We start from the raw sequence: 24,372 nt of genomic DNA, 5'->3' as shown, positions 1-24,372 counted from the left end.
AACTAATAAAACCAAAAAAAAAAAACACAAAAAAAATGGAAATATAGTAAGTGGGTCCAAGAGAAAGCAAATAGTAAGATGGTAGATTTAAACAAATGAAATCAACATTTACATTAAATGTAATACAGCAAATCCTCCAAATCAAAACAGCGTTAGACTGACCTTTAAAAAAAGTATTTAATGATACCCTATAAAATAGCGTGAAAGATATCAAATTCAAGAAATACATTGTAAAAAAAATGTATAAGATATAAAACTTCTTAGAGTGACGTCAGCAAGCTGGCCATCTAAAAGCTCCTAGCACTTTTCTCTACCACAAGAAAACGCACACACAAAAAAACCACATTTTGAACCAAAATAACTACAGTAGAGCAATGAGAACAGCAAAGTAGCAACAGAAGTTCTATAGGGCACAAAAAGCCAGAATGGCTGCACAGGGAAGGAAAGGAATCACCTTGCCTCCACCACCTCATCCCCCAGCTGGGATCAGCTCTACCCACCTAGGGGCAAGCTACCTCAGTCACTGCATATCCCCATCTCAGTCACCGCTATATCCTCCCCTTAAGACCAAGCTGAAGGGATGCCACACTCCCAGGGACCCAGAGCCTTAAAGTGCGGGAACAGTCTCACAACAGTTGCCACAGACAAGGCAATACCCACCCCCCCACCACAGGTACCTCAGGCCTCTGGCACACTGGAGAATTTATGCCTCTGGAGCCAGAGCAGATGTGGCACCCTACCATCTGCTCAGACCTCCTACATACCAGAGAAGTGGCAACCCGCATGGCACAGCTGAAGTAGTGCTCTGTCACACAGGGACCTCTGGCCTCCTACACACCAGAGAAGTCTCCTTCAACACCATGCCATTGGTGAGGCAGCAGCCCCTCCCCCAGCAGGAACCCTGGTCTTCCAGCATATTAGAGCAGTTGCGCCCCCCAAGCACACAGGTGACATGACACCACATACCCAGGAATCCAGAGGCTCTACTGACTCATGTAGCTGCACTTTTAGAAGTGCCTCACATCCCAGGGAGTAAGAGCCATGGCTGAGCTGTGCCACTCCACCCTCCATGCCCAAGAACCAGAACACACCCCATCTACCTGGAACTAGATTAGCCCTCTACTATCTAAGCTACTCAGGCACCCCACCATCTTAGAGTAGAGTCACCACTGCATGGTTCCTCACATCCTGGAGTCCAGCCTTCTACTGTGCCCTGTTGGTTCTAGGTCCCAAATTGCAGTTGTGCCCAACCCCAGGGCCTGAGCCTCTGGAGCACCTCTTCCTCGTTGGAGTCATACAAGTGTGGTGCCCTGCTCCCATGGGTAAGAACCACAGCTGCTTCCCAACCCCCTGGGCCTGAGCTACCAGGTTGTCCCTTAGAGCAACAAACCTTAGCTTACTGGAAGAACTGCATCCACTCATGCCTTGGAGAGTGATTCTGTGCCTCAAGTCCCGGGTGCTACAAGTTTCAGAAGACAATGTGTGCAAGAGCCTGACCTCATGACCACTCTGAGCATCTGTGCTGTGGATCCCAGTGCCACTGTAGCTGCCTTTGAACCATGTCAGATCCAGCTTCAACAGAGATCCTCTCAGTTAAGAATCCCCACTCTAAGGAAGACAAAAACAGGAGAATCCCTAAAACCTTGCTCTAATAACCTACACAGTCACTGTCACTACCACAAATTCCTTCAGCCTAGACCACTGAGGATCTGCAGGTATCACTAACATTGATCACAACTGAAAAAACTTCACAGAGACTACAACACTGCACTAACACAGAAGCAGAGCCACCACACTCTGCCACGCCAGGACCCTCAGGCCCATCTGCAGCTAAATGTTTTCCCTTACAAAAGCCACTCTAAAGTTTGGAAGGAGTGACCGTACCACCAGACAGGCAGAAATTAACACACAGCCACACAAAAAAATGATAAACCAAGGAAATATGACACCACCAAAGGACCACAATAATTATACAGTAATTGATCCCAAAGAAACAAAAACTTAAAATTGCCCCAAAGGAATTTCAAAATAATACTCTAAAAACTCCAGTGAGATGCAAGAAAATACAAATAGACAATTCAATAAAAACAGGAAAACAATTCATGATCTGAATGAGAAATTCAGCAAAGAGATACATGTCATTAAAAAAAGAACCAAACATAAATCTTGGAGCTGAAGAATTCAATCAATGAGATAAGAATAAAATTGAGAGCTGCAACAGCAGACTAGATCAAACAGAAGAGAGAGTTTGTGAATTTGAAGATGAGTATTTTGAAATGACTCAACCAGAGGGGAAAAAAGATTGAAAAAGAGTAAAGACTTACAAAAAACCATCAAGCAAACAAATGTTCACATTATGGGAATTTCATAGAGAAAGGACAGAGAATACAATGTTTACTTAATGAAATAATTGCTGAAAACCTCCCAAGTCTTGGAAAAGATACAGATACCCAGATCTATGAAGCTCAAATGTTCCCAAACAGATTCAACTCAAAGAGATCCTCTTCAAGTCATACTATAATCGCACTGTCAAAAATCAAAGACAATTTTTAAGAGTAGCAAGAATATCAAAATTTCTTACACTCTTCCAAAAAATGGAGCTAGAAGAAATACATCAAAACATACTTTATAAAGGAGCATCACTTTGAAACCTAAGCCAGATAAAGACATCACAAGAAAAGAAAGCTATGACAATCTTTCTGAAGAACACTTACGGAAATCTTCAATAAAATATTTGCAAACCAAAGCCAACAACACATCAAAAAAATTATACACCATGACCAGATAGTATTTATTCCTGGCATGCAAAGCTGATTAAACATATGCAAATTGATGTCATACATCATATTAACAGGACAAAAGATAAAAACCACATTACAATCTCAACTGATGAGAAAAAAAAAGCATTTAACGAAGTCCAACATACTTTCTTGATAAAAACTGTCAACAATTTAGGCATATAAGGAAAGTTCCTCAACATAATAAAAGCCATTTAAGAAAAGCCCACAGTGGACATTATAAAAATGAAGAAAAACTGAAAGCTTTTCCATTAAGATACAGAACAAGGCAAGGATGCCCCTTCTCCTTCTATTCAACATAGTACTAAAGGTACCAGCAAGAACAATCAGACAAGAAAAAGAAATAAAATGCATCCAACTGGAAAAGAAGTAAAGTTATCTCTATTTGCAGAGAAAATGGTCCCACACATCAAAAACCCCAAAGATTCCACACACAAAAAAACTATTAAAAATAATAAGTTCATTGGGAGGCCGAGGTGGGCGGATCACGAGGTCAGGAGATCAAGATCATCCTGGCTAACATGGTGAAACCCCATCTCTACTAAAAATAAACACAAAAAATTAGCCAGGTGTAGTGGCAGGTGCCTGTAGTCCCAGCTACTCGGGAGGCTGAGGCAGGAGAATGGCGTGAACCTGGGAGGTGGAGATTGCAGTGAGCCAACATCACGCCACTGCACTCCAGTCTGGGTGACAGAGAGAGACTCCGCCTCAAAAAATAATAATAATAATAATAAGTTCAGTAAAGGATACAAAATCAACACATAAAAATTACTACATTTTTATACACAATTATCTAACTGAAAAAGACATCAGGAAAATAGTTCCATTTATAACAGCATTAAAAAAAACCTGAAGAAGCAAGAATAAACCAAACCCAAAATTAGTAGAAGAAATAATAAAGATCAGAGTAGAAATAAATGAAATTGAAATTAAGAAAATACAAAAGATCAATGAAATGAAAAGTTGGTTTTTTGAAAAGATAAATAAAACTGACAAACCTTTAGCCAAACTAAGAAAAAAATAGAGAAGACCCAAATAAATAAATAAAATCAGAAGTGAAAATGGAGACATTACAACTGCTACTTCAGACATTCAAAGGATCATTAGTGGCTACTATGAGTAACTATATGCCAATATACTGGAAAATCTAGAAGACCTCTAGAAGAAAACTCCTAGACAGACACAACCTACAAAGATTGAGCCATGAGAAATCCAAAAGCTAAACAGACCAAGTAAAGAGATAAAAGACATAACATGTCTTCTAGCAAAGAAAACCCTGAAACCCAATGGCTTCATTATTGAATTCTACCAAACATTTAAAGAACTAATACTTATCCTATTCAACCTATTCCAAAAAAATAGAGTAAGAAGAGTAATAGAGTAATATTGGCCATTTTACAAGACCAGTATTATCTTAATATCAAAACCAGATAAAGACACATCAAAAAAGGAAACTACAAGTCAATATCCCTGATGAATACTGATGCAAAAACCCTCAACAAAATACTAGCAAGATGAATTCAATAACACATTGATAAAAGGTCATCAATACCAAGTGGGATGTAGCCCAGAAATGCAACAATGGATTAACACACGCAAATTAATCAATGAGGTACATCATATAAATGGCATGAAGGACAAAACCATATGATCATTTCAATTCATACTAAAAAGGCATTTGACAAAATTCAACACCCCTTCAACAATGATAAAAAAAAAAACCTTCAAAAAACTGAGTACACAAGGAACATACCTCAACATAAGAAAAGCCATATATGACAGACCAACAGCAACTACCATCCCAAATGTGGAAACAGTGAAAGCCTTTCCTCTAAGATATGGAACAAGACAAGAATGCCCACTTTCACCACCGTTATTCAACATAGCACTAGAAGTCCTAGCTAGAATCAGCAGACAAGATAAAGAAACGGCATCCACACAAGCACAGGCATTCAGAGCAAAAACGAACAAATGGTATCACATCAAATCAAAAAGCTTCTGTACAGCAAAGGAAACAATCAACAAAATGAAGAGACAACCCACAGAATGACAGAAAATATTCATCTGACAATAAATTAATAATCAGAATATATAAGAAGATCAAACAACGATCAGAAAAAAAATCTCATATTCCAATTTAAAATGGGCAAAATAGCTGAATAGACATTTCTCAAAGAAGGCATACAAATGGCAAGCAGGCATGCAAAAAGGTCATTATTGATCATCAGAGAAATACAAATCAAAACTACAAGGAGATATCATTTTACCCCAGTTAAAATGATTTATATCCAAAAGACAGACAATAACAAATGCTGGTGAGGATATGGAAAAAAAGAGAACCCTCCTACACTGTTGGTGGGAATGTAAATTAGTACAAGTACTATGGAGAATGGTATGAAGGGTCCTCAAAAAACTAAAAATATAGCTACCACATGATCCAGCAATTCCACTGCTAGGTATAAACCCAAAACAAAGGTAATCAGTGTATCAGACATCTGCATTCCCATGTTTGTTGCAGCACTATTCACAATAGCCAAAATTTGGAAGTAATCTAAGTATCCATCAACAGATGAATGGATAAAGAAAATGTACTTATACGCAAAAGAGTACTATTCAGCCATAAAAAGAATGGGATTCTGTCATTTCCAGCAACATGGATGGAACTGGAGGTCATTATGCTAAGTGAAATTAGCCAGCACAGAGAGGCAAACATCACATGTTCTCACTTATTTGTGGGATCTAAAAATAAAAGCAATTGATCTCATGGAAATAGAGAGTACAAGGATGGTTACTAGAGGCTGAAAAGGGTAGTGGGTAAGAGGAAGGGAAGCTTAATGGGTATAAAAAAATACAATGAATAAGACCTGGTGTTTGATAGCATAAAAAGGTGACTACAGTCAGTAAGAATTTAATTGCACATTTTAAAATAACTAACAGAGCATAACTGGATTGTTTGTAACACTAAGGATAAACACTTGAGGTAATGGATACTCCATTTACTCTGATGTGATTATTACACATTGCATGCCTATATCAAAACATCTCATGTACCCGTAAGTATATACATGTCTACTACCTACCCGCAAAATTTTAAATAAAAAATTTTTTTAAATAAAATAAAATAAAGGCTGAATCTTTCAGAGTGGGAAAAAACAAAATAAAGGGTATCCAAACTGAAAAGGAAGAAGTCAAATTAATTATCTTTGTTTGCAGATGATATGATCATCTATTTGAAAAAAACCTAAAGACTCCATCAAAAAACTGCTAGAACTGATAAACTCAGTAAAGTTGCAGGATACAAAATCAACATACAAAACTCAGTAGCATTTCTATATGTCAACAGCAAACAAACTGGAAAAGAAATCAAGAAGGTAATCCAATTTACAATGGCTAAAGATAAAAATTAAATACTTAGGAATTAACCAAAAAAGTGAAAGATCTCTACAGTGAAAACTATGTAAGATTGAGGCAAGGAATTAAAGAGAAACCATTAAAAAATAGAAAGATATTCTATGTTAATAGACTAGAAGAATCAATATTGTTAAAATGTCCATACTACCCAAAGCAATCTACAGATTCAATGCAATACCAATGACATTCTTCACTGAAATAGAAAAAAAATCCTAAAATTAATATTGAATTACAAAAGACCCATAATATTCAAAGCTATCCTGAGCAAAAAGAACAAAACTAGAGGAACCACACATCACCTGACTTCAAATTATACTACAGAGCTACAGCAACCAAAACAGCATAGAACTGGCATAGAAACAGAAACATAGACCAGTGAAACAGAATAGAAAACCCAGAAGCACATCCATACAACCACAGCAAACTCATTCTAGACAAAAGTTGCAAAGAACCTGTATAGGGAAAAGGAACATCTCTTAAATGGTGCTGGGAAAACTGGATATTCATATGCAGAAGTATGAAACTAGATCGCTATCTCTTGACATATACAAAAATCAAATCACATAGATTAAAGGCTTAAATCTAAGACCTCACACTATGAAACTATTACAAGGAAATACTGGGGACCAAACTCCCCAGGACATTGGAGTGAGCAAAGATTTCTTGAGTAATAATCCAAAAAGCACAGGTAGCCAAAGCAGAAATGGACAAATGGGATCACATCAAGTTAAAAAGTTTGCACACAGCAAAGTTAGCAATCAACAAAATGAAGAGACAACCCAGAAAATGACAGAAAATTTTGCAAACTATCAACCTGACAAGGGATTAATAACCATTAAACAGAGAGCTGTCAAGATGGCTGAATAAGAATAGCTCCAGTCGGCAACTCCCAGAGAGACCAACACAGAAGGTGGGAGATTTCTTCATTTCCAACTGAGGTATCGAGTTCATCCCATTGGGACTGGCTAGACAGTGGGTGCAGCCCACAGTGGATGAGCAGAAGCAGGGTGGGGCATTGCCCTACCAGGGAAGTGCAAGGGACTGGCGAACTCCCTCACCTAGCCAAGGGAAGCCATGAGGGACTGTGCTGTGAAGGACTGTGCTATCCGGCCCAGACACTATGCTTTTCCCACGGTTTTTGCAGCCCACAGACCAGGAGATTCTCTTGTGTGCCTCCACCACCAGGGCCCTGGGTTTCAAGCACAAAACTGGGCAGCTGTTTGGGCAGACACCAAGCTAGCTGCTGGAGTTTTTCTTTTGTAGCCCAGTGGTGCCTGGAACCCCAGCAAGACAGAATTGTTCACTCCCCTAAAAGGGGGCTGAAGCCAGGGAGCCAAGTGGTCTCACCCAGCGGGTCCCACTCCTACAAAGCCCAGCAAGCTAAGAACCACTGGCTTGAAATTCTTGCTGGCAGCATAGCAGTCTAAAGTCGAACTTGGTGGTGGGAGGGGCATCGCCATTACTGAGGCTAGAGTAGGCAGTTTTCCCCTCATAGTGTTAACTCTGACCGTGAGTAACACCACAGCACGGCAAAGTACCTGGGGGGTCAGACTGCCTCTCTAGATTCCTCCTCACTGGGTAGGAGATCTCTGAAAGAAAGGCAACAGCCCCAGTCAGGGGCTTATAGATAAAACTCCCATCTCCCTGAGACACAGCACCTGGGGAAAGGGGTGGCTATGGGCACAGCTTCAGCAGACATAAACGTTCCTGCCTGCTGGCTCTGAAGAGAGCAGCATATCTCCTAGAACAGCACTCAAGCTCTGCTAAGGGACAGACTGCCTCCTCAAGTGGATGCCTGACCCCCATGCCTCCTGACTGGGAGTCACCTCTCAGCAGGGGTCAACAGACACCTCATACAGGAGAGCTCCGGCTGGCCTCAGGCAGGTGTCCCTCTGGGATGAAGTTTCCAGAGGAAGGAGCAGGCAGCAATATTTGCTGTTCTGCAGCCTCCGCTGGTGATACCCAGGCAAATAGAGTCTAGAGTGGACCTCCAGCAAACTCCAGCAGACCTGCAGAAGAGGGGTCTGACTGTGAGAAGGAAAACTAACAAACAGAAAGCAGTAACATCAACATAACAAAAAGGATGCCCACAGAAAAGCCCCATCCAAAGGCCATCAGCATCAAAGATCAAAGGTAGATAAATTCATGAAGATGAGGAAACACCAGTGCAAAAATACTGAAAATTCCAAAAACCAGAATGACTCTTGTCCTCCAAATGATCACAACTCCTCTCCAGCAACGGCACAAAATTGGACAGAGAATGAGTTTGACAAATTGATGGAAGTAGGCTTCAGAAGGTGGGTAACAACAAATTCCTCTAAGCTAAAGGAGAACGTTCTAACCCAATGCAAGGAAGCTAAGAATCTTGATAAAAGGTTATAGGAACTGCTTACTAGACTAACCAGTTTAGAGAGGAACATAAATGACCTGATGAAGCTGAAGAACACAGCATGAGAACTTCGTGAAGCATAGACAAGTTATCCATAGCCAAATCAATCAAGCGGAAGACAGGATATGAGAGATTAAAGATCAACTAAATAAAATAAAGCATGAAGATAAGATTAGAGAAAAAAGAATGAAAAGGAACAAACAAAGCCTCCAAGGAATATGGGACTATGTGAAAAGACCAAACCTATGATTCATTGGTGTACCTGAAAGTGATGGGGAGAACAGAACCAAGTTGGGAAACACTCTTCAGGATATTATCCAGGACAACTTCCCCAACCTAGCAAGACAGGCCAACATTCAGATTCAGAAAATACAGAGAACACCACTAAGATACTCCTTGAGAAGAGCAACCCCAAGACACAAAATTGTCAGATTCTCCAAGGTTGAAATGAAGGAAAAAATGTTAACAGCAGCCAGAGAGAAAGGTCAAGTTACCTACAAAGGGAAGCCCATCAGACTACAGCAGATCTCTCAGCAGAAACCCTACAAGCCAAAAGAGAGTGGGGGCCAATATTCAACATTCTTAAAGAATTTTCAAGCCAGAATTTCATATCCAGCCAAACTAAGCTTCATAAGCTAAGGAGAAATAAAATCCTTTACAAACAAGCAAATGCTGAGGGATTTTGTCACCAACAGGTCTGCCTTACAAGAGCTCCTGAAGGAAGCACTAAATATGGAAAGGAAAAACCAGTACCAGCCACTGCAAAAACATACCAAATTGTAAAGACCATTGACAATAGGAAGAAACCGCATTAACTAACGGGCAAAATAACCAGCTAGCATCATAATGACAGGATCAAATTCACACATAACAATATTAACCTTAAATGTAAATGGGGTAAATGCCCCAATTAAAAGACACAGACTGGCAAATTGGAAAAAGAGTCAAGACCCATTGGTGTACTGTATTCAGGAGACCCATCTCACATGCAAAGACACACATAGGCTCAAAATAAAGGGATGGAGAAATATTTACCAAGCAAATGGAAAGCAAAAAATAAAGCAAGGGTTGCAATCCTAGTCTCTGATAAAACAGACTTTAAAACAAAAAGATCAAAAAAGACAAAGGGAATTACATAAAGGTAAAGGAATCAATGCAACAAGAAGAGCTAACTATCCTAAATATATATGCACCCAATATAGGAGCATCCAGATTCATAAAGCAAGTACTTAGAGATCTACAAAGAGACTTGGATTCCCACACAATGATAGTGGGAGACTTTAACATCCCACTGTCAACATTAGACAGATCAATGAAACAGAAAATTAACAAGGATATTCAGGACTTGAACTCAGCTCTGGATCAAGTAGACCTAATACATATCTACAGAACTCTCCACCCTAAATCAACAGAATATACATTCTTCTTAGCACTGCATAGCACTTATTATAAAATTGACCACATCATAGGAAGTGAAACACTCCTCAGCAAATGCAAAAGAATGGAAATCATAACAAACAGTCTCTCAGACCACAGTGCAATCACATTAGAACTCAGGATTAAGAAATTCACTCAAAACTGCACAGCTACATGGGAACTGAACAATCTACTCCCCAACGACTATTGGGTAAATAACAAAATTAAGGCAGAAATCAAGAAGTTCTTTGAAACCAATGAGAACAAAGGCACAACGTACCAATGAGAACAAAGGCACAACATATCCCCTCTGGGATACAGCTAAAGCAGTGTTTAGAGGCAAATTTATAGCACTAAATGCCCACATCAGAAAGGCAAAAGACCTAAAATCGATACCCTAACATCATAATTAAAAGAACTGGAGAAGTAAGGGCAAAAGAATTCAAAAGCTAGCAGAAGACAAGAAATAACTAAGATCAGAGCAGAACTGAAGGAGATAGAGACACAAAAAAACCTTCGAAAAATCAAGGAATTCAGGAGCTGGTTTTTTGAAAAAATTAGCAAAACAGATAGACTGCTAGCCAGACTAATAAGGAAGAAAAGAGAGATGAATCAAATAGACACAATAAGAAATGATAAAAGGGGTATCACCACTGATCCCACAGAAATACACACTACCATCAGAGAATACTATAAATACTTCTATGTAAATATACTAGAAAATCTAGAAGAAATGGATAAATTCCTGGACACAAACACCCTCCCAAGACTAAACCAGGAAGAAGTTGAATCCCTGAATAGACCAATAACAAGTTCGGAAATTGAAGCAGTAATTAATAGCCTACCAACCAAAAAAAGCCCAGGACCAGACCAATTTACAGCTGAATTCTACCAGAGGTACAAAGAGGAGCTGGTATCATTCCTTCTGAAACTATTCCAAACAATAGAAAAAAGGGGGACTCCTTCCTAACTCATTTTATGAGGCCAGCATCATCCTGATACCAAAACCTGGCAGAAATACAGCAAAAAAAGAAAATTTCAGGCCAATATCCCCGATGAACGTTGATGCAAAAATCCTCAGTAAAATACTGGCAAACCAAACCCAGCAGCACATCAAAATGCTTATCCACCATGATCAAGCTGGCTTCATCCCTGGAATGCAAGGCTGGTTCAACATATGCAAATCAATAAACATAATCCATCACATACACAAAACCAATAACAAAAACCATATGATTATCTCAATAGATGCAGAAAAGGCCTTTGACAAAATTCAGCAGCGCTTCATGCTAAAAACACTCAAGACACTAGGTATTGAGGGAACGTATCTCAAAATAATAAGACCTATTTATGACAAACCCATACCCAATATCATACTGAATTGGCAAAAGCTGGTAGCATTCCCTCTGAAAACCAGCACAAGACAAGGATGCCCTCTCTCTCCACTCCTATTCAACACAGTATTGGAAGTTCTGGCCAGGGCAATCAGGCAAGAGAAATAAATAAGGGGCATTCAAATAGGAAGAGAGGAAGTCAGATTGTCTCAGTTTGCAGAGGACATGATTGTATATTTAGAAAACCCCATTGTCTCAGCTCCAAAATTCCTTAAGCTGGTAAGCAACTTCAGCAAAGTCTCAGGATACAAAATCAGTGGGCAAAAATCACAAGCATTCCTATACACCAATAATAGACAAACAGGGAGCCAAATCATGAGTGAACTCCCATTCACCTGTGCTACAAAGAAAATAAAATACCTAGGAATACAACTTATAAGGGACATGAAGAACCTCTTCAAGGAGAACTACACCCACTGCTCAAGGAAATAAGAGAGGACACAAACAAATGGATAAACATTCCATCCTCATGGACAGGAAGAATCAATATCGTGAAAATGGCAACACTGCCCAAAGTAATTTATAAATTCAATGCTATTCCCATCAAGCTACCATTGACTTTCTTCACAGAATTAGAAAAACTACTTTAAATTTCATATGGAACCAAAAAAGAGCCTGCATAGCCAAACAATCCTAAGCAAAAAGAACAAAGCTGGAGGCATCACTCTACCTGACTTCAAACTATACTACAAGGCTACAGTAACCAAAACAGCATGGTACTGGCACCAAAACAGATATACACACCAACGGAACAGAACAGAGGCTGCAGGAGTAACACCACACATCTACAACCATCTGATCTTTAACCAATCTGACAAAAACAAGCAATGGAGAAAGGATTCCCTATTTAATAAATGGTGCTGGGAAAACTGGCTACCATACGCGGAAAACTAAAACTGAACCCCTTCCTTACACCTTATACAAAAATTAACTCAAGATGGATTAAATACTTAAACATAAATCCTAAAACCAAAAAACTCTGGGAGAAAACATAGCCAATACCTTTCAGGACTTAGGCATGGGCAAAGACTTCATGACTAAAACACCAAAAGCAATGGCAACAAAAGCCAAAACAGACAAATAGGATCTAATTAAACTAAAGAGCTTCTGCACAGTAAAAGAAGTTATAATCAGAGTGAACAGGCAACCTACAGAATGGGAGAAAATTTTTGCAATCTATCCATCTGACAAAGGGCTAATGTCCAGAATCTACAAGGAACTTAAATGAATTTACAAGAAAAAAACAAACAACCCCATCAAAAACTAGGCAAAGGATATGAACAGACACTTCTCAAAAGAAGGCATTTATGCGGCCAACAATCATGTGAAAAAAAGCTCACCATCACTGGTCATTAGAGAATGCAAAGCAAAACCACAGTGAGATACCATCTCATGCCAGTTAGAATGGTGATCATTAAAAGGTCAGGAAATAACAGATGCTGGCAAGGATGTGGAGAAATAGGAACACTTTTACACTGTTGGTGGCAGTGTAAATTAGTTCAACCACTGTGGAAGACAGTGTGGTGATTCCTCAAGAATCTTGAACCAGAAATAACATTTGACTCAGCAATCCCATTACTGGGTGTATACCCAAAGAATTATAAATCATTCTACTATAAAGACACATGCACATGTATGTTTATTGCAGCACTATTTACAATAGCAAAGACTTGGAACCAACCCAAATGCTCATCAATGATAGACTGGATAAAGAAAATGTGGCACATATACACCATGGAATACTATCCAGTCATAAAAAAAAAAAAATGAGTTCTTGTCCTTTGCAGGGACATGGATGAAGCTGGAAACCATCATTCTGGGCAAACTAACACAGGAACAGAAAACCAAACACCATATGTTCTCACTCATAAGTGGGAGCTGAACAATGAGAACACATGGACACAGAGAGGAGAACATCATACACTGGGGCCTGTTGCAGGGTGAGGGGCAAGCAGAAGGAGAGCATTAGGACAAATACCTAATGCATGCGGGGCTTAAAACCTAGATGATGGGTTGATGGGTGCAGCAAACCACCATGGCGCATGTATACCTATGTAACAAACCATGTTCTGCACATGTACCACAGATCTTAAAGTTTAATTAAAAATAAAGACAAAATAACCACTATTCATAAGGAGCTCAAACAACTCTATAGGAAAAGATCTAATAATCTTATTTTTAAATCGGCAAAAGAAAACAGGCATTTCTCAAAAGGAGACATACAAATGGCAAACAAGTATACAAAAAGGTGCTCAAGATCAATGAGCATCAGAGAAATGCAAATCAAAACTACAACGAGACATCACCTCACCCCAGTTAAAATACCTTTTATCCAAAAGACAGGCAATAAGTAACAAATGTTGGCAAGGGTGTGGAAAAAAGAGAACCCTCCCAGACTGTTGATGGGAATGTAAATTAGTACAGGCACTATTTTAAGAACAGTACGGAGAGTCCTCAAAAAACTAAAAACAGAGCTACCACATGATCCAGCAATCCCACTGCTAGGTATATACCCAAAACAAAGGAAGTCAGCATATTAAAAATATATCTGCACCCCCACATTTATTGCAGCACTATCCACAATAGCCAAGATTTGGAAACAATCTAAGTGTCCATCGACAGAAGAATAAATAAAGAAAATGTGGTGTTTATACACAATGGAGTACTATTCAGCCAAAAAAAAAGATGAGGTCCTGTGATTTGCAAAAACATGAATAGAACTTGAGGCCATTATGTTAAGTGAAATAAGCCAGGCACAGAAAGAAAAACAACACATGTAGGAGCTAAAAATTAAGACAGTCAAATTCACAGAGAGTACAAGGATTGATTACCAAAGGCTGAGAAGGATAGTTGAAGGGTGAGGAGGAGATAGAATGGTTACTAGGTGCAAAAAAAAAAAAAAAAAAATAGCTGGAAAGAATGAATAAAACATAGTATTTGACAGCACTACCATAGTCAATAAGAATTTAATTGTACATTTTAAAATAACTGAAAGAGTATAATTGAATTATTTGTAACAAAGAATAAATGTTTGAGGTGATAGATACCCCCCATTTGCCCTGACGTGATTATTATACATTGCATGCCTGAATGAAAATTTCATGAAATATGTATATTTCATGTTTTAAAAATTAAAAAACAGCTGAAGAATAAATTTAACAAAGGTGAAAATCCTGTACACAGAAAACTGTAAGACACTGATGAAAGAAATTGAAGACAAAATAATGAAAAAATAAATGAAAAGATATTCCATCCTCATGAATCAGAAGAATTAATATTCTTAAATTATCCATACTACCCAAAGCAATATATAGGTTTGACACAATCCGTATCAAAATCCTAATGGCATTCCTCACAGGAAAAAAAAAAAAAATCCTAAAATTTGTATGAAAACATAAAGACCCTAAAACAATTCCAAGAATGAAAAACAAAGTTGGAGAAATTATACTTCCTGATTTAAAATTATATAACAAAGCTATAGTAATCAAAACAGTGTGGTACTGGCATAAAAACAGACACATACACCAATAGAACAGAACAGAAAACCTAGAAACAAACCCAAACAGATATGGTCAACTAATTTTTGACAGGGGCACCAATAGGACACAATGAGGAAAGAAGAGTCTCTTCAATAAATGGTGCTAAGAAAACTGGAATTTCACACACAAAAGAATCTGAACCTTATATCATACATAAAAATAAGTTCAAAATGGATAAAAGACCTAAATGTAAGACCAGGAAATATAAAACTCCTATAAGAGAACATAGGGGAAAATCTCCTGGATACTGACGTTGGCAATGATTTTTGGGTATCAAACCAAAAGCTCAGGCCACAAAAGCAAAAATAAATAAATGTCACTACTTCAAACTAAAAAGGCTCTATACAGCAAAATATATAATCAACAAAATGAAATAGCAGCCTACAAATTGAGAAAAATATTGGCAAACGATACCTCTGATGAGGTTAATACCCAAAATTTACAAAGAACTCATACAACTCAATAGTAGAAAAACAAATAATCCAATTTTTTTAAACAGGCAAAGAATCTAAATAGACATTTCTCCATAGAAGACAAAAATCACCAACAGCTATATCAAAAGGTATTTAACATCATTAATCATCAGGGAAATGCAAATCAAAACCACTATTAGATACCACATCACAGCTGTAAAGGTGGCCATTATTTTAAAAAGTCAAAAAATTACAAATGTTGACAAGAGTATACAGAAAGAGTAATTAAAAATAGAACTACCATATGACCCAGTGATCCCTCTGCTGAACATATACCCAAAGGAAATAAAATCATCACCTTGTAAAGATTCTGCATTCCTATGTTCATTGCATCATTACTCACAATAGCCAAGACATGGAAACAACCTAAGTGTCTGTTGATAGACAAATGAATAAAGAAACTGTGGTACATATATACAATGAAATATTACTCAGCCTTAAAAAAGAATGAGATTTTTTCATTTACCACAATATGGCTGGGTCTGGAGGACATTATGCTAAGTGAAATAAGCCAGACACAAAAAGAAAACCATTGCATGATCTCACTAATTAAATATGGAACCTACAAAAAGAAATCAAATATACAAAGATAGAAAACAAAACAGTGGTTACCAGGGACAGAGGGGGTAGAGGGGATGAAATGGAAAGATTCAGGTCAGAGGATACGAAGTAGCTGATATGTAGGATGAACAAGTCTAGAGATCTAAAGTAGAACATGAGAACTATAGATAATAAAACTGTACTATATATGGGATTCATGCTAAATAAGTACATTTTAGCTGTTCTTGCCACAAACCAAAACAAACAAACAAAAAAAAGGGTAACTGTGAAATGACAGATATGTTAATTTACTTCAATGTAATAATCTTTATACTATCTACATATATCCCATAACATCATGTTGCACAGCTTAAATGCACAAAATAAAATTTACAAAAAAAAAAGTATAGTTACATTTAAACTTGAGTTTTACGGGCAGGGAAAGGGCAAATCAGGGCAGGGTGGGTAAGAAATTTTGGGGATGATGGGTGCGTCCTTATCTTGGAGTTACTCTATCCCTATCACAACTAAATATAAAGCAACAGTAATCAAGATAGTGGAATACTGGCACTTGGACAGACAAATAAACTAGGGGATCAAAGGGTCCAGAAACAGATGCTTGTGCGTATGAACATTTATGACAAAGATATGACTGTAAAGTAGTGGGGAAAGAGTAGTCCTTTTAATAAATGGAAGTTAATCAATTAAACATTCATATAAAATGTATTCCTCCTAATTTATACCACAAATACCAATTTCAAGTAAATATCACATCTAAAGGTGAAAGGTAAAACCATAAGCTTCTAAATGATTACATAAGAGAACATCTTCGTGATCCAAGTACAGGGAATGACTTCTTAGGTCAAAAAAGTACTAACCACAAAAGAAAAGATGGAAAATTAAACTGGATTAAAATTCAATAGACGGTCCCATTAAGAACATTATAAAAATGAAAAGAAACTAGAAAAAAAGAAGATAGAGCTTCAGCAGTTTCCTTTGTCAAGTAACAGGTTCCACTCTAGAATTTATGAGAAGAGACAGCATTTTACTTAGTAAGTTAAAGAGGACCTTAGAGCAACATTCTTAAATGCGTACTTCAGCTCTTGTTTAGTATGTAAATCAGGCAATAGCACAGATTTCATACTGTGTGAACTATTGCAATTAACTAAGAAAAGCACCAATCTGTTAATCTCAGAAAAGTCCTTTTTTTGAAGTATGTGATGTTTTAGATATTTTAGACTGGTACAATTTAAATTGAAGGTGCCCTTGGTACATCTGAAAAAATCTAGAACTTAATGCAAAAAAATAAATATATCTTGATATTACACATTAGATACCACATTGCCACACATTAATTGGAAAGATGTTGTCTACTTCAGCAGAAGACAGGCATTGTATCTTCACCTTTCCAAGGCTCTTCACAAAAAACTTAATACCAAAAACACAAAAGTATTTTTATGTAGCCAAGTGTTTATTCATATTTTTAAAATAAGCAAATTTCACTACAAGAGAAATTTTCAAATACCTATTTTCAAAAAGATCAACTTAGTTGATCTTTTTGAAAAATCAGGTCAGCCCACCCATCCTCTATACATGAAATAAAACTTTTTATTAAAAAAAAGGTCTCACCACTTCTTGTTTCTGGGCTTCATTAAGCTTTTCAGTCAATTCTTCCAAAGCCCTTTTTGTTTCGGCATCCGACCTAGGGGGAAAAAAAAAAAAAATTTAAACTTGGATATTTAGAAAATACACAGAACTAGTGAAATGTATAACATGATAACTATGTTATTACAAAATATTCTACTTTAGTGGTTCTCAACTGTTATAAACATCTGAAACACATGGAAGGCTTGCTAAAACACAGACTGCTGGATCCCGCCCCCTAGATTTCAAATCAGCAAATCTGAGATGAGGCCCAAAAATGTGCCTTTCTAAAATTCCTAAGTGATGCAGGAACAGAGGTCTGCAGGTCTGGAGACCAAACTTTGAGAACAACTGCTACACTGGAACATCACTCTCAATAAACACACATGTTGCAATATCTCCCATTTTAAATTAAGAAAAAAAAGAGAAAGGGACAAAAGAAAACAAAAATTCCTTGATCTTACACCCTCTATCTAGCAATTCATAAAGAAAAATGTGCTGTACAAACTCTATCCTCACTAACCGACCTCCCATTACCTTGTTTCTCATCAAATTAATAACATACATGATAAACAAACAAATCATGTAGAAAGATTTACAAAGAAAAGAAAAAGTCCTTCTGTCTTGCACTGTCTTACTTCTGGCTGCACTTCCCTCTGTGAATCATGCACAACCATTTCCATTATTAATTATTTTGTTGGTTGCCTTCATCATGTTCAACTCGAGGCATTTTCGATTGACTGTTTTTGAAATATTTAGCTCATTCTCTAATTTCAGATTATGTTATTACCATTTTTAGTTCTATTGGTTACCTGTAGAGTTTTATGTAATATATTTATACATCTTATGAATTTTATGAATTACTCCATCCTATGAAATTGATGAATTGATGCTTTGTGCTCACATTCCGTCAGGCTCACATTTTAGTCAGCTTCACACTTGGATCATAACTTTCTTGTGTTCTTGTTTTTTCCAAGTTTTCTCATTATCTTTTGGCTTTACATGGGCCTTACTTATCACATCATGGATATTTTCCTCCCACTTCTTACTGAATGTTCAACAAACCATCTATTTCACTCTTTTTGATGACCTTCTTCTCGAAGGACACTTACTTTTCTGCTATAATTTACAGTAAATACTTCCTGGGCCTGCTCCATGATTGTCATTCCAGGGTTACTTTCACTGAATCCCTAGGTTAATTTTACTGTTTCTTAATATCCTTATCTTTCTATTTCTTGGTTACAATCTTATTTAACTTGTATATCCTTAGGTAATTTCCTCAAAAAGAAGATACCTTAGAAAGATAAATTTTCGAAGACCTTAAACCTCTGAAAATGTCTTTCTGTATGTATGTATAGAATGTTAAAATATATTGCTGTATATCCACACAGTGGAATACCAAAGAATAATAAAAATGAGCAAACTGCAAAAACCTGACACAACACCCATAAATATTACAGCCCCTTTCTTGGCTTTTGTGGTTCTATGCTGTTTAGAATTTCACCATCTCACTAGCTATTCCATCTCAGGTCAGCTCCTCCTTCTATCATAAGATTCCTACATATTATAACTCCTTACAACTCAGTCCTGTCCTTGATATCCTCCCTATGGTTTCTCTCTTGGTATTATGCATTCCCATGGTTCCAAATGACACTTCTCCATGCTGCCCACTCTTAAACTTTACCTCAACAGAGCAGAGACTTTTCCTTTGAGCTCCATAGTAAATATCCAGCTGAATATTTTACTTTCCATTTGAATGTCTCACAGGCATCTTAAACATAATATATCCAAGGCCAAACTCTCTACACCTCACCTGCCCAAACCAGTCTTCCATATCTCAGGAAGTGGAATTACCATCTACCTAGTTATTCAAATTGAAAATCTTAGAGTCATCCTTAGTTTATTCTCCCTCACCCACCATTACCAAATCCTGTCTCTTTGATTTCCAAAAACAGTATCTTCAAACACACCCCTGTCCATCTCTCTCCTGCCATAATCCTGGGTCAGGCCATCATCAACTCTCATATACTAGTGCAACAGACTTCTATATCGCCCTCCTCAAATCAATTTTTTTTTCCTTTGTGACAGGTTTCACTCTGATACCCAGGCAGGAGTGCAGTGACTCATCTCAGCTCAATGCAGCTTCAACCTCCTGGGCTCAAGCAATCCTCCCACCTTAGCCTCCCAAGTAGCTGGGACCACAGGCATGTGCCACCACGCCAGGTTAATTTTTTTGTATTTTTAGTAGACAAGATTTCACCATGTTGCCCAGACTGGTCTCAAACTCCTGAGCTCAAATGATCCACCTGCCTCGGCCTCCCAAAGTGTTAGGATTATGGGTCTGAGCCACTGTGCCCAGCCCAAATCAATTCTTCATATGGCATCCAAAGTAGGTGATTTCTGAATTAAACTTTACTTAATCCTTTCCAAAAGCTTGCTTCCCAGTGTACTTTTATTATTCAATGTATGTTTTGTAATAAATGTCAAAAGTGAAAAATCAGTAATTAAATGAGAATACCAACCTTTCAACATCAAATAGAAAGTTAAACTTTTTAACTTCCTGTCCATTATTTTTATAAACATGAAGTAAGAATTTGTAGTACAAGTAAAGCAGAGTGGCATCCAGAAACTTTACACGTTCACAAAGGTAAGCCACCTCATTTCCTAAGAAACCTAACTCCTATTTTGGGTTAAACAAAGTTTTCTGCCTCAAACATGCCTCTAGGTCACAAAGACTATTACCAGATCTTACCAGCCTAGAGATCACAAAAACTATTACCAGATACTAACAGCCCAGTCCAATATTGGTTACTCAAATGACCATTTAAACTAATCAACTAAATCATCCCTGCAACTTCCCCTGTATCTTCTTACAAGATAACTATTCCCTATAACTCATGTTCCCAGTGCTTAATGTATACCCTTCCTTGAAATGGGTAATGGTTATGTAATAAAACCATTCCTAAAATACATTAAAGTGTTAATGTCATTTTGTTAATTTTATCAACTTGTAAAAAAAAAAAAAAAACCTAAATATTAAATTAACTAAGTCTTACCAGTTTAAAAGGTTAGCAATATAGCTCAATAATATATCTCATAATCCAGGAATTTAAATGCTTTATTCATATCAGCCACATGTGAAAATGATTTTGAACCACCATATACTGTAAGCGATAAAGAACAGAGACTTTGGGATCTTACTGCCTAGATTTTAATTCTGACTCCACTACAACCCTCCTGTTTGATTTCTACAGGGCTGAGTTATTTCATCTCTCTGTGCCCATTTCCTCATCCATAAAATAGAGAAAAAAAAAATGATTACCTCAAAGGGTAGTTACTAGAATTAAAGTTAAATCATGAAATAAGGGCTCAATAATATTAGCTAATAGAACTAGTAATAATGGTAGAATCTTTCATTCTCATTACAGGCTATACTTGATAGTCATAGATTTAACATTTATAGTTTTGACTATTTTTGTTGCAGCAACACAGAACTGGTGCATGGTATGATTTAGATAGCTGGAGTTAGCAAGCAAATATGGTAAACAAATTTCAATTCAGCTTTATTGTTCCTAATCTTTGCTGTATATGGATTCTAATTCTTAAGAAGGCATAAAAATCTTTGTTTTTCAGCAAAACATGGCCTCCAAAAGAAAGCCACCTGCCACTGGTGATGACAAAAATGAAAAGATAGTAAAGAAGTTTTAAATTAAATAACAGCTCTTGAGGACTATCCAGAATTGACAAAATTGCGAAGATGGGGCAGATGTTAACCACTGACCCTCAAAGATTTCAACTAAAAGCTAAAGTATTGGATGCTACAATGGCTTATATCCACTGACAAACTCCATGTTACACTTCTTCTTTGTGTGTGCAATGCCAAAAGTCAGTCAGCTAGCGAGTCAGTCTTTGTGTCTCTCTCTCCAACGTATTTGCAAATCTACCTCTTTGCAAAAGTCTCACAATGTATCCCTCCATAATATCAGCATTCCATTGTATTAAGATAAAGTGTTTTTAGAAAAAGGAAATTAATTTGTCTAACATTGAGTCATGATATATTCTAAATTCAAAGGGCTGTAAACTGTTAATAATGAATTTTAAGATACTGTATAAAAACACAACACTTTTTAAAAATCTAGATAAATATGTCAATTACAGAAGCTAATTTATTCTCCTCATAATTTATCCCTCTCATAAAAACCATAGGCTGCTTTTACCGGCTCCTCCTGGAAAGCTCCCTGTTGAAATCATCTCCAAGGCGAATTTGTTCACTGCTGAGGTCTCGAAGAGACTGATGAAAACCATGAAGCTAGTAAAGGCAAAACACAGTTACCCATTTAGAATTCTGTTGAATTCTTCCATGAAGATTCACCAAAGGTAAGAAGAAGATCTTGTTCTTTGCAATAATAACCAGATTCTGTAATATTATTATGAAAGAAAACACCTATTCTGAAAGAAAAAAATTTTCCAAGAAAAACAAATTTTTAAAAGCTGTATATAACATTTACCAACACATTTTCTACGGTACAATTCTACTCCTCCAGAATTCTACCCCTCTAGCAGGGGTCTGCTTCTTCCTTAATCAGAGTAAAAGAAAAAGAAAAAAGACAGAGAGAAAGAAGGAGAAAACCAGTCTGCCAATTTTTCTGTAAAGGGCCCAATAGCGACTATTCCAGGATTACAAGCTATATGGTCTCTGTCACGGTTAATCTTGCCACTGTAGTGCAAAAGTAACTGTAAACAAATAAGCATGGCTGAATTGCAATAAAATTTTATTATATCAGCCTATAATGCCTTAGTTTGCCAACTCCTGCTGTAGAGAAACTCTTCCTCATGTACACTTGGAATCATGTTCAAGAAAGTATGGTGCAGCATTATTCATAATGAGAACATGAGAAACCAAATGTACACCAAGATAAATAAATTGTGGTATATTCCTCCACTGGAGTATGATATAGCCGTGAAAATGAAACGATCATAGATACCTATGCATTAGTAAAAGTGAATGTCAAAAACATAACATCAAGTAAAATAAGCAAGTTACAAAAGATTACAGTAGTATCCCATTTACATAAAGTTTAAAGGCAAGCAACACTAAATAAGATGTAGGTAGTAAAAATAAGAAAAGTAAAAAAATTGTTTTTTAAAGCAGAAACAGTGTCAGGATATGTATGAAGTCAGGACAGTGGATACCCCATGTGAAAAGTTGGAGTATAAAAGGGCTTGGGGGTATGATAATGCTTTATTTAGTGGCCTGCGTGGGGGTTGTATGGTGTTCATTCTCATTATTGTAACTTTAACTGTAAATATATATGCTGAATATAAATAGTATGATTTATAATAAAACCACGTTAAAGAGACTTGCAGAAACAACAAATTGATTCATTTCAACAAAATGCACATTAAGCAATTTATCAGTGCCAGCTACTGAGAAGTGGCTCGCAATCTGATATGAGAGCCAGGTATGTAAACAAACCACAAATTCTTTACAGGGGCATTAAGAAAGTACACAGTCAAGTGGAGCTAAGGGTAACCTTGAGAATGAACTTAATGAGGAAGAACCATAAAAAGAAAGAAGTGAAGTAGTATAGTGAATGAAAAACTTAAGTTTTGCCATCATGATTTTCCAATTTAGCAAACCAGAATCCAAGGATGCATCCTTGACACCTCCTTTTCACTCATTCTTACCTTCCCCACATGGCTATCTAATTTTCAAGACCTTTCCATTTTATCCACTAAAATGCTTTTAATTCTACCTCCTTCTCTCCAACTCCATCTATCCTAATCCAAGTGACCATCAATTCACATCCAGAACACACTAATATCCTTCTAATTGGTTCACCCACATTGAATCCATTTTCCACACTACAGCCAGAGTGATCTTTTCAAAATAATTTTGTCAGCCCTGTTACACGGCTCTACATAATCTCAGCCCTTCATATTCTTTAGCCTCGTGGGCCTTCTTTAAATTGCTCACAGGGGCTATCTTCCCTCCTGCCAAGCTATTTGTTCTACCTGGAATGACTCTTACTCAATTTTCAGATCCCAGCTCAGTCAGCCTCTCTTCAGGAAGCCCTCCTTGACTAGGGCAAGTCCTCTACCATACAATTCTGTAGCCCTATGCATCTTTCCACTTGCATGCATCTCAGTTCATAAATAAGGTTGTATTTATATATTTGATTAATATCTAGCTCCTCCTCTAGAATATAAAACTTATTAAAAGACAAGGTTTCTGCTCATCACTGTTTCAAGTGTAAGCATTATCCCAATGACAGAGACATTAAATAAACAGAAGGAAAGAGTAAATGAATAATGTTAAGATACTGTTCTCTGTTCTGGGCTTCATCATATAGTCCATGCTAGCAAGGTGCAACTATCAAAAAAATAACATAGTCAAGGAAAAGTTTCCACAGGGTGTTTCCTAATGCATTTGATTTTGTTGTCTCATTACGCAGTAACAAATGACAGCTACAGATGAGTATCTTAAGATACGCTTTGAGTACCTAATCCTAAAACTACCAAAACAAAGAGGTCAAAGTGCAGAACTCCCCCAGCCCTTTTCTATTTAATTTAGCTACTTAAGACAACAAAAGGAAAAATTACAGCTCTGCAGAGAACTTTAAAGAAGCAGAAAAAGATTTCCACACAACTAATACTTCAGAAATCTTTAGTGAATAAAGTATGGAATTTCTTACTTAATAGAAAATGGCTCTATCAATGATTCAACAATCAGAAAAAACACTAATGGTAGAAAAATCAGTAGATCAA

At 37.1% G+C, this 24,372-nt stretch overlaps 1 protein-coding gene across 2 annotated transcripts in view; it reads right to left on the bottom strand.

Moving 5' to 3' along the window:
* Positions 1–24,372, bottom strand: part of CEP128 (centrosomal protein 128) — a 456,203-nt gene that overhangs the window by 390,246 nt on the left and 41,585 nt on the right. For both annotated transcript variants that reach the window (XM_030803555.1, XM_004091859.2), the window contains exons 7-8: positions 21,822–21,913; positions 17,590–17,662 (exon numbers count right to left, since the gene is read on the bottom strand). In XM_030803555.1, coding sequence (XP_030659415.1) covers positions 17,590–17,662; positions 21,822–21,913 — 165 coding nt within the window. The remainder of the gene's footprint in view (positions 1–17,589; positions 17,663–21,821; positions 21,914–24,372) is intronic.

This window comes from Nomascus leucogenys, chromosome 22a (assembly GCF_006542625.1).
Source record: "Nomascus leucogenys isolate Asia chromosome 22a, Asia_NLE_v1, whole genome shotgun sequence".
Taxonomy (NCBI): domain Eukaryota; kingdom Metazoa; phylum Chordata; class Mammalia; order Primates; family Hylobatidae; genus Nomascus; species Nomascus leucogenys.
Note: the sequence above shows the minus strand (reverse complement) of the source record. Positions and strands in the feature narration are given on the sequence as shown.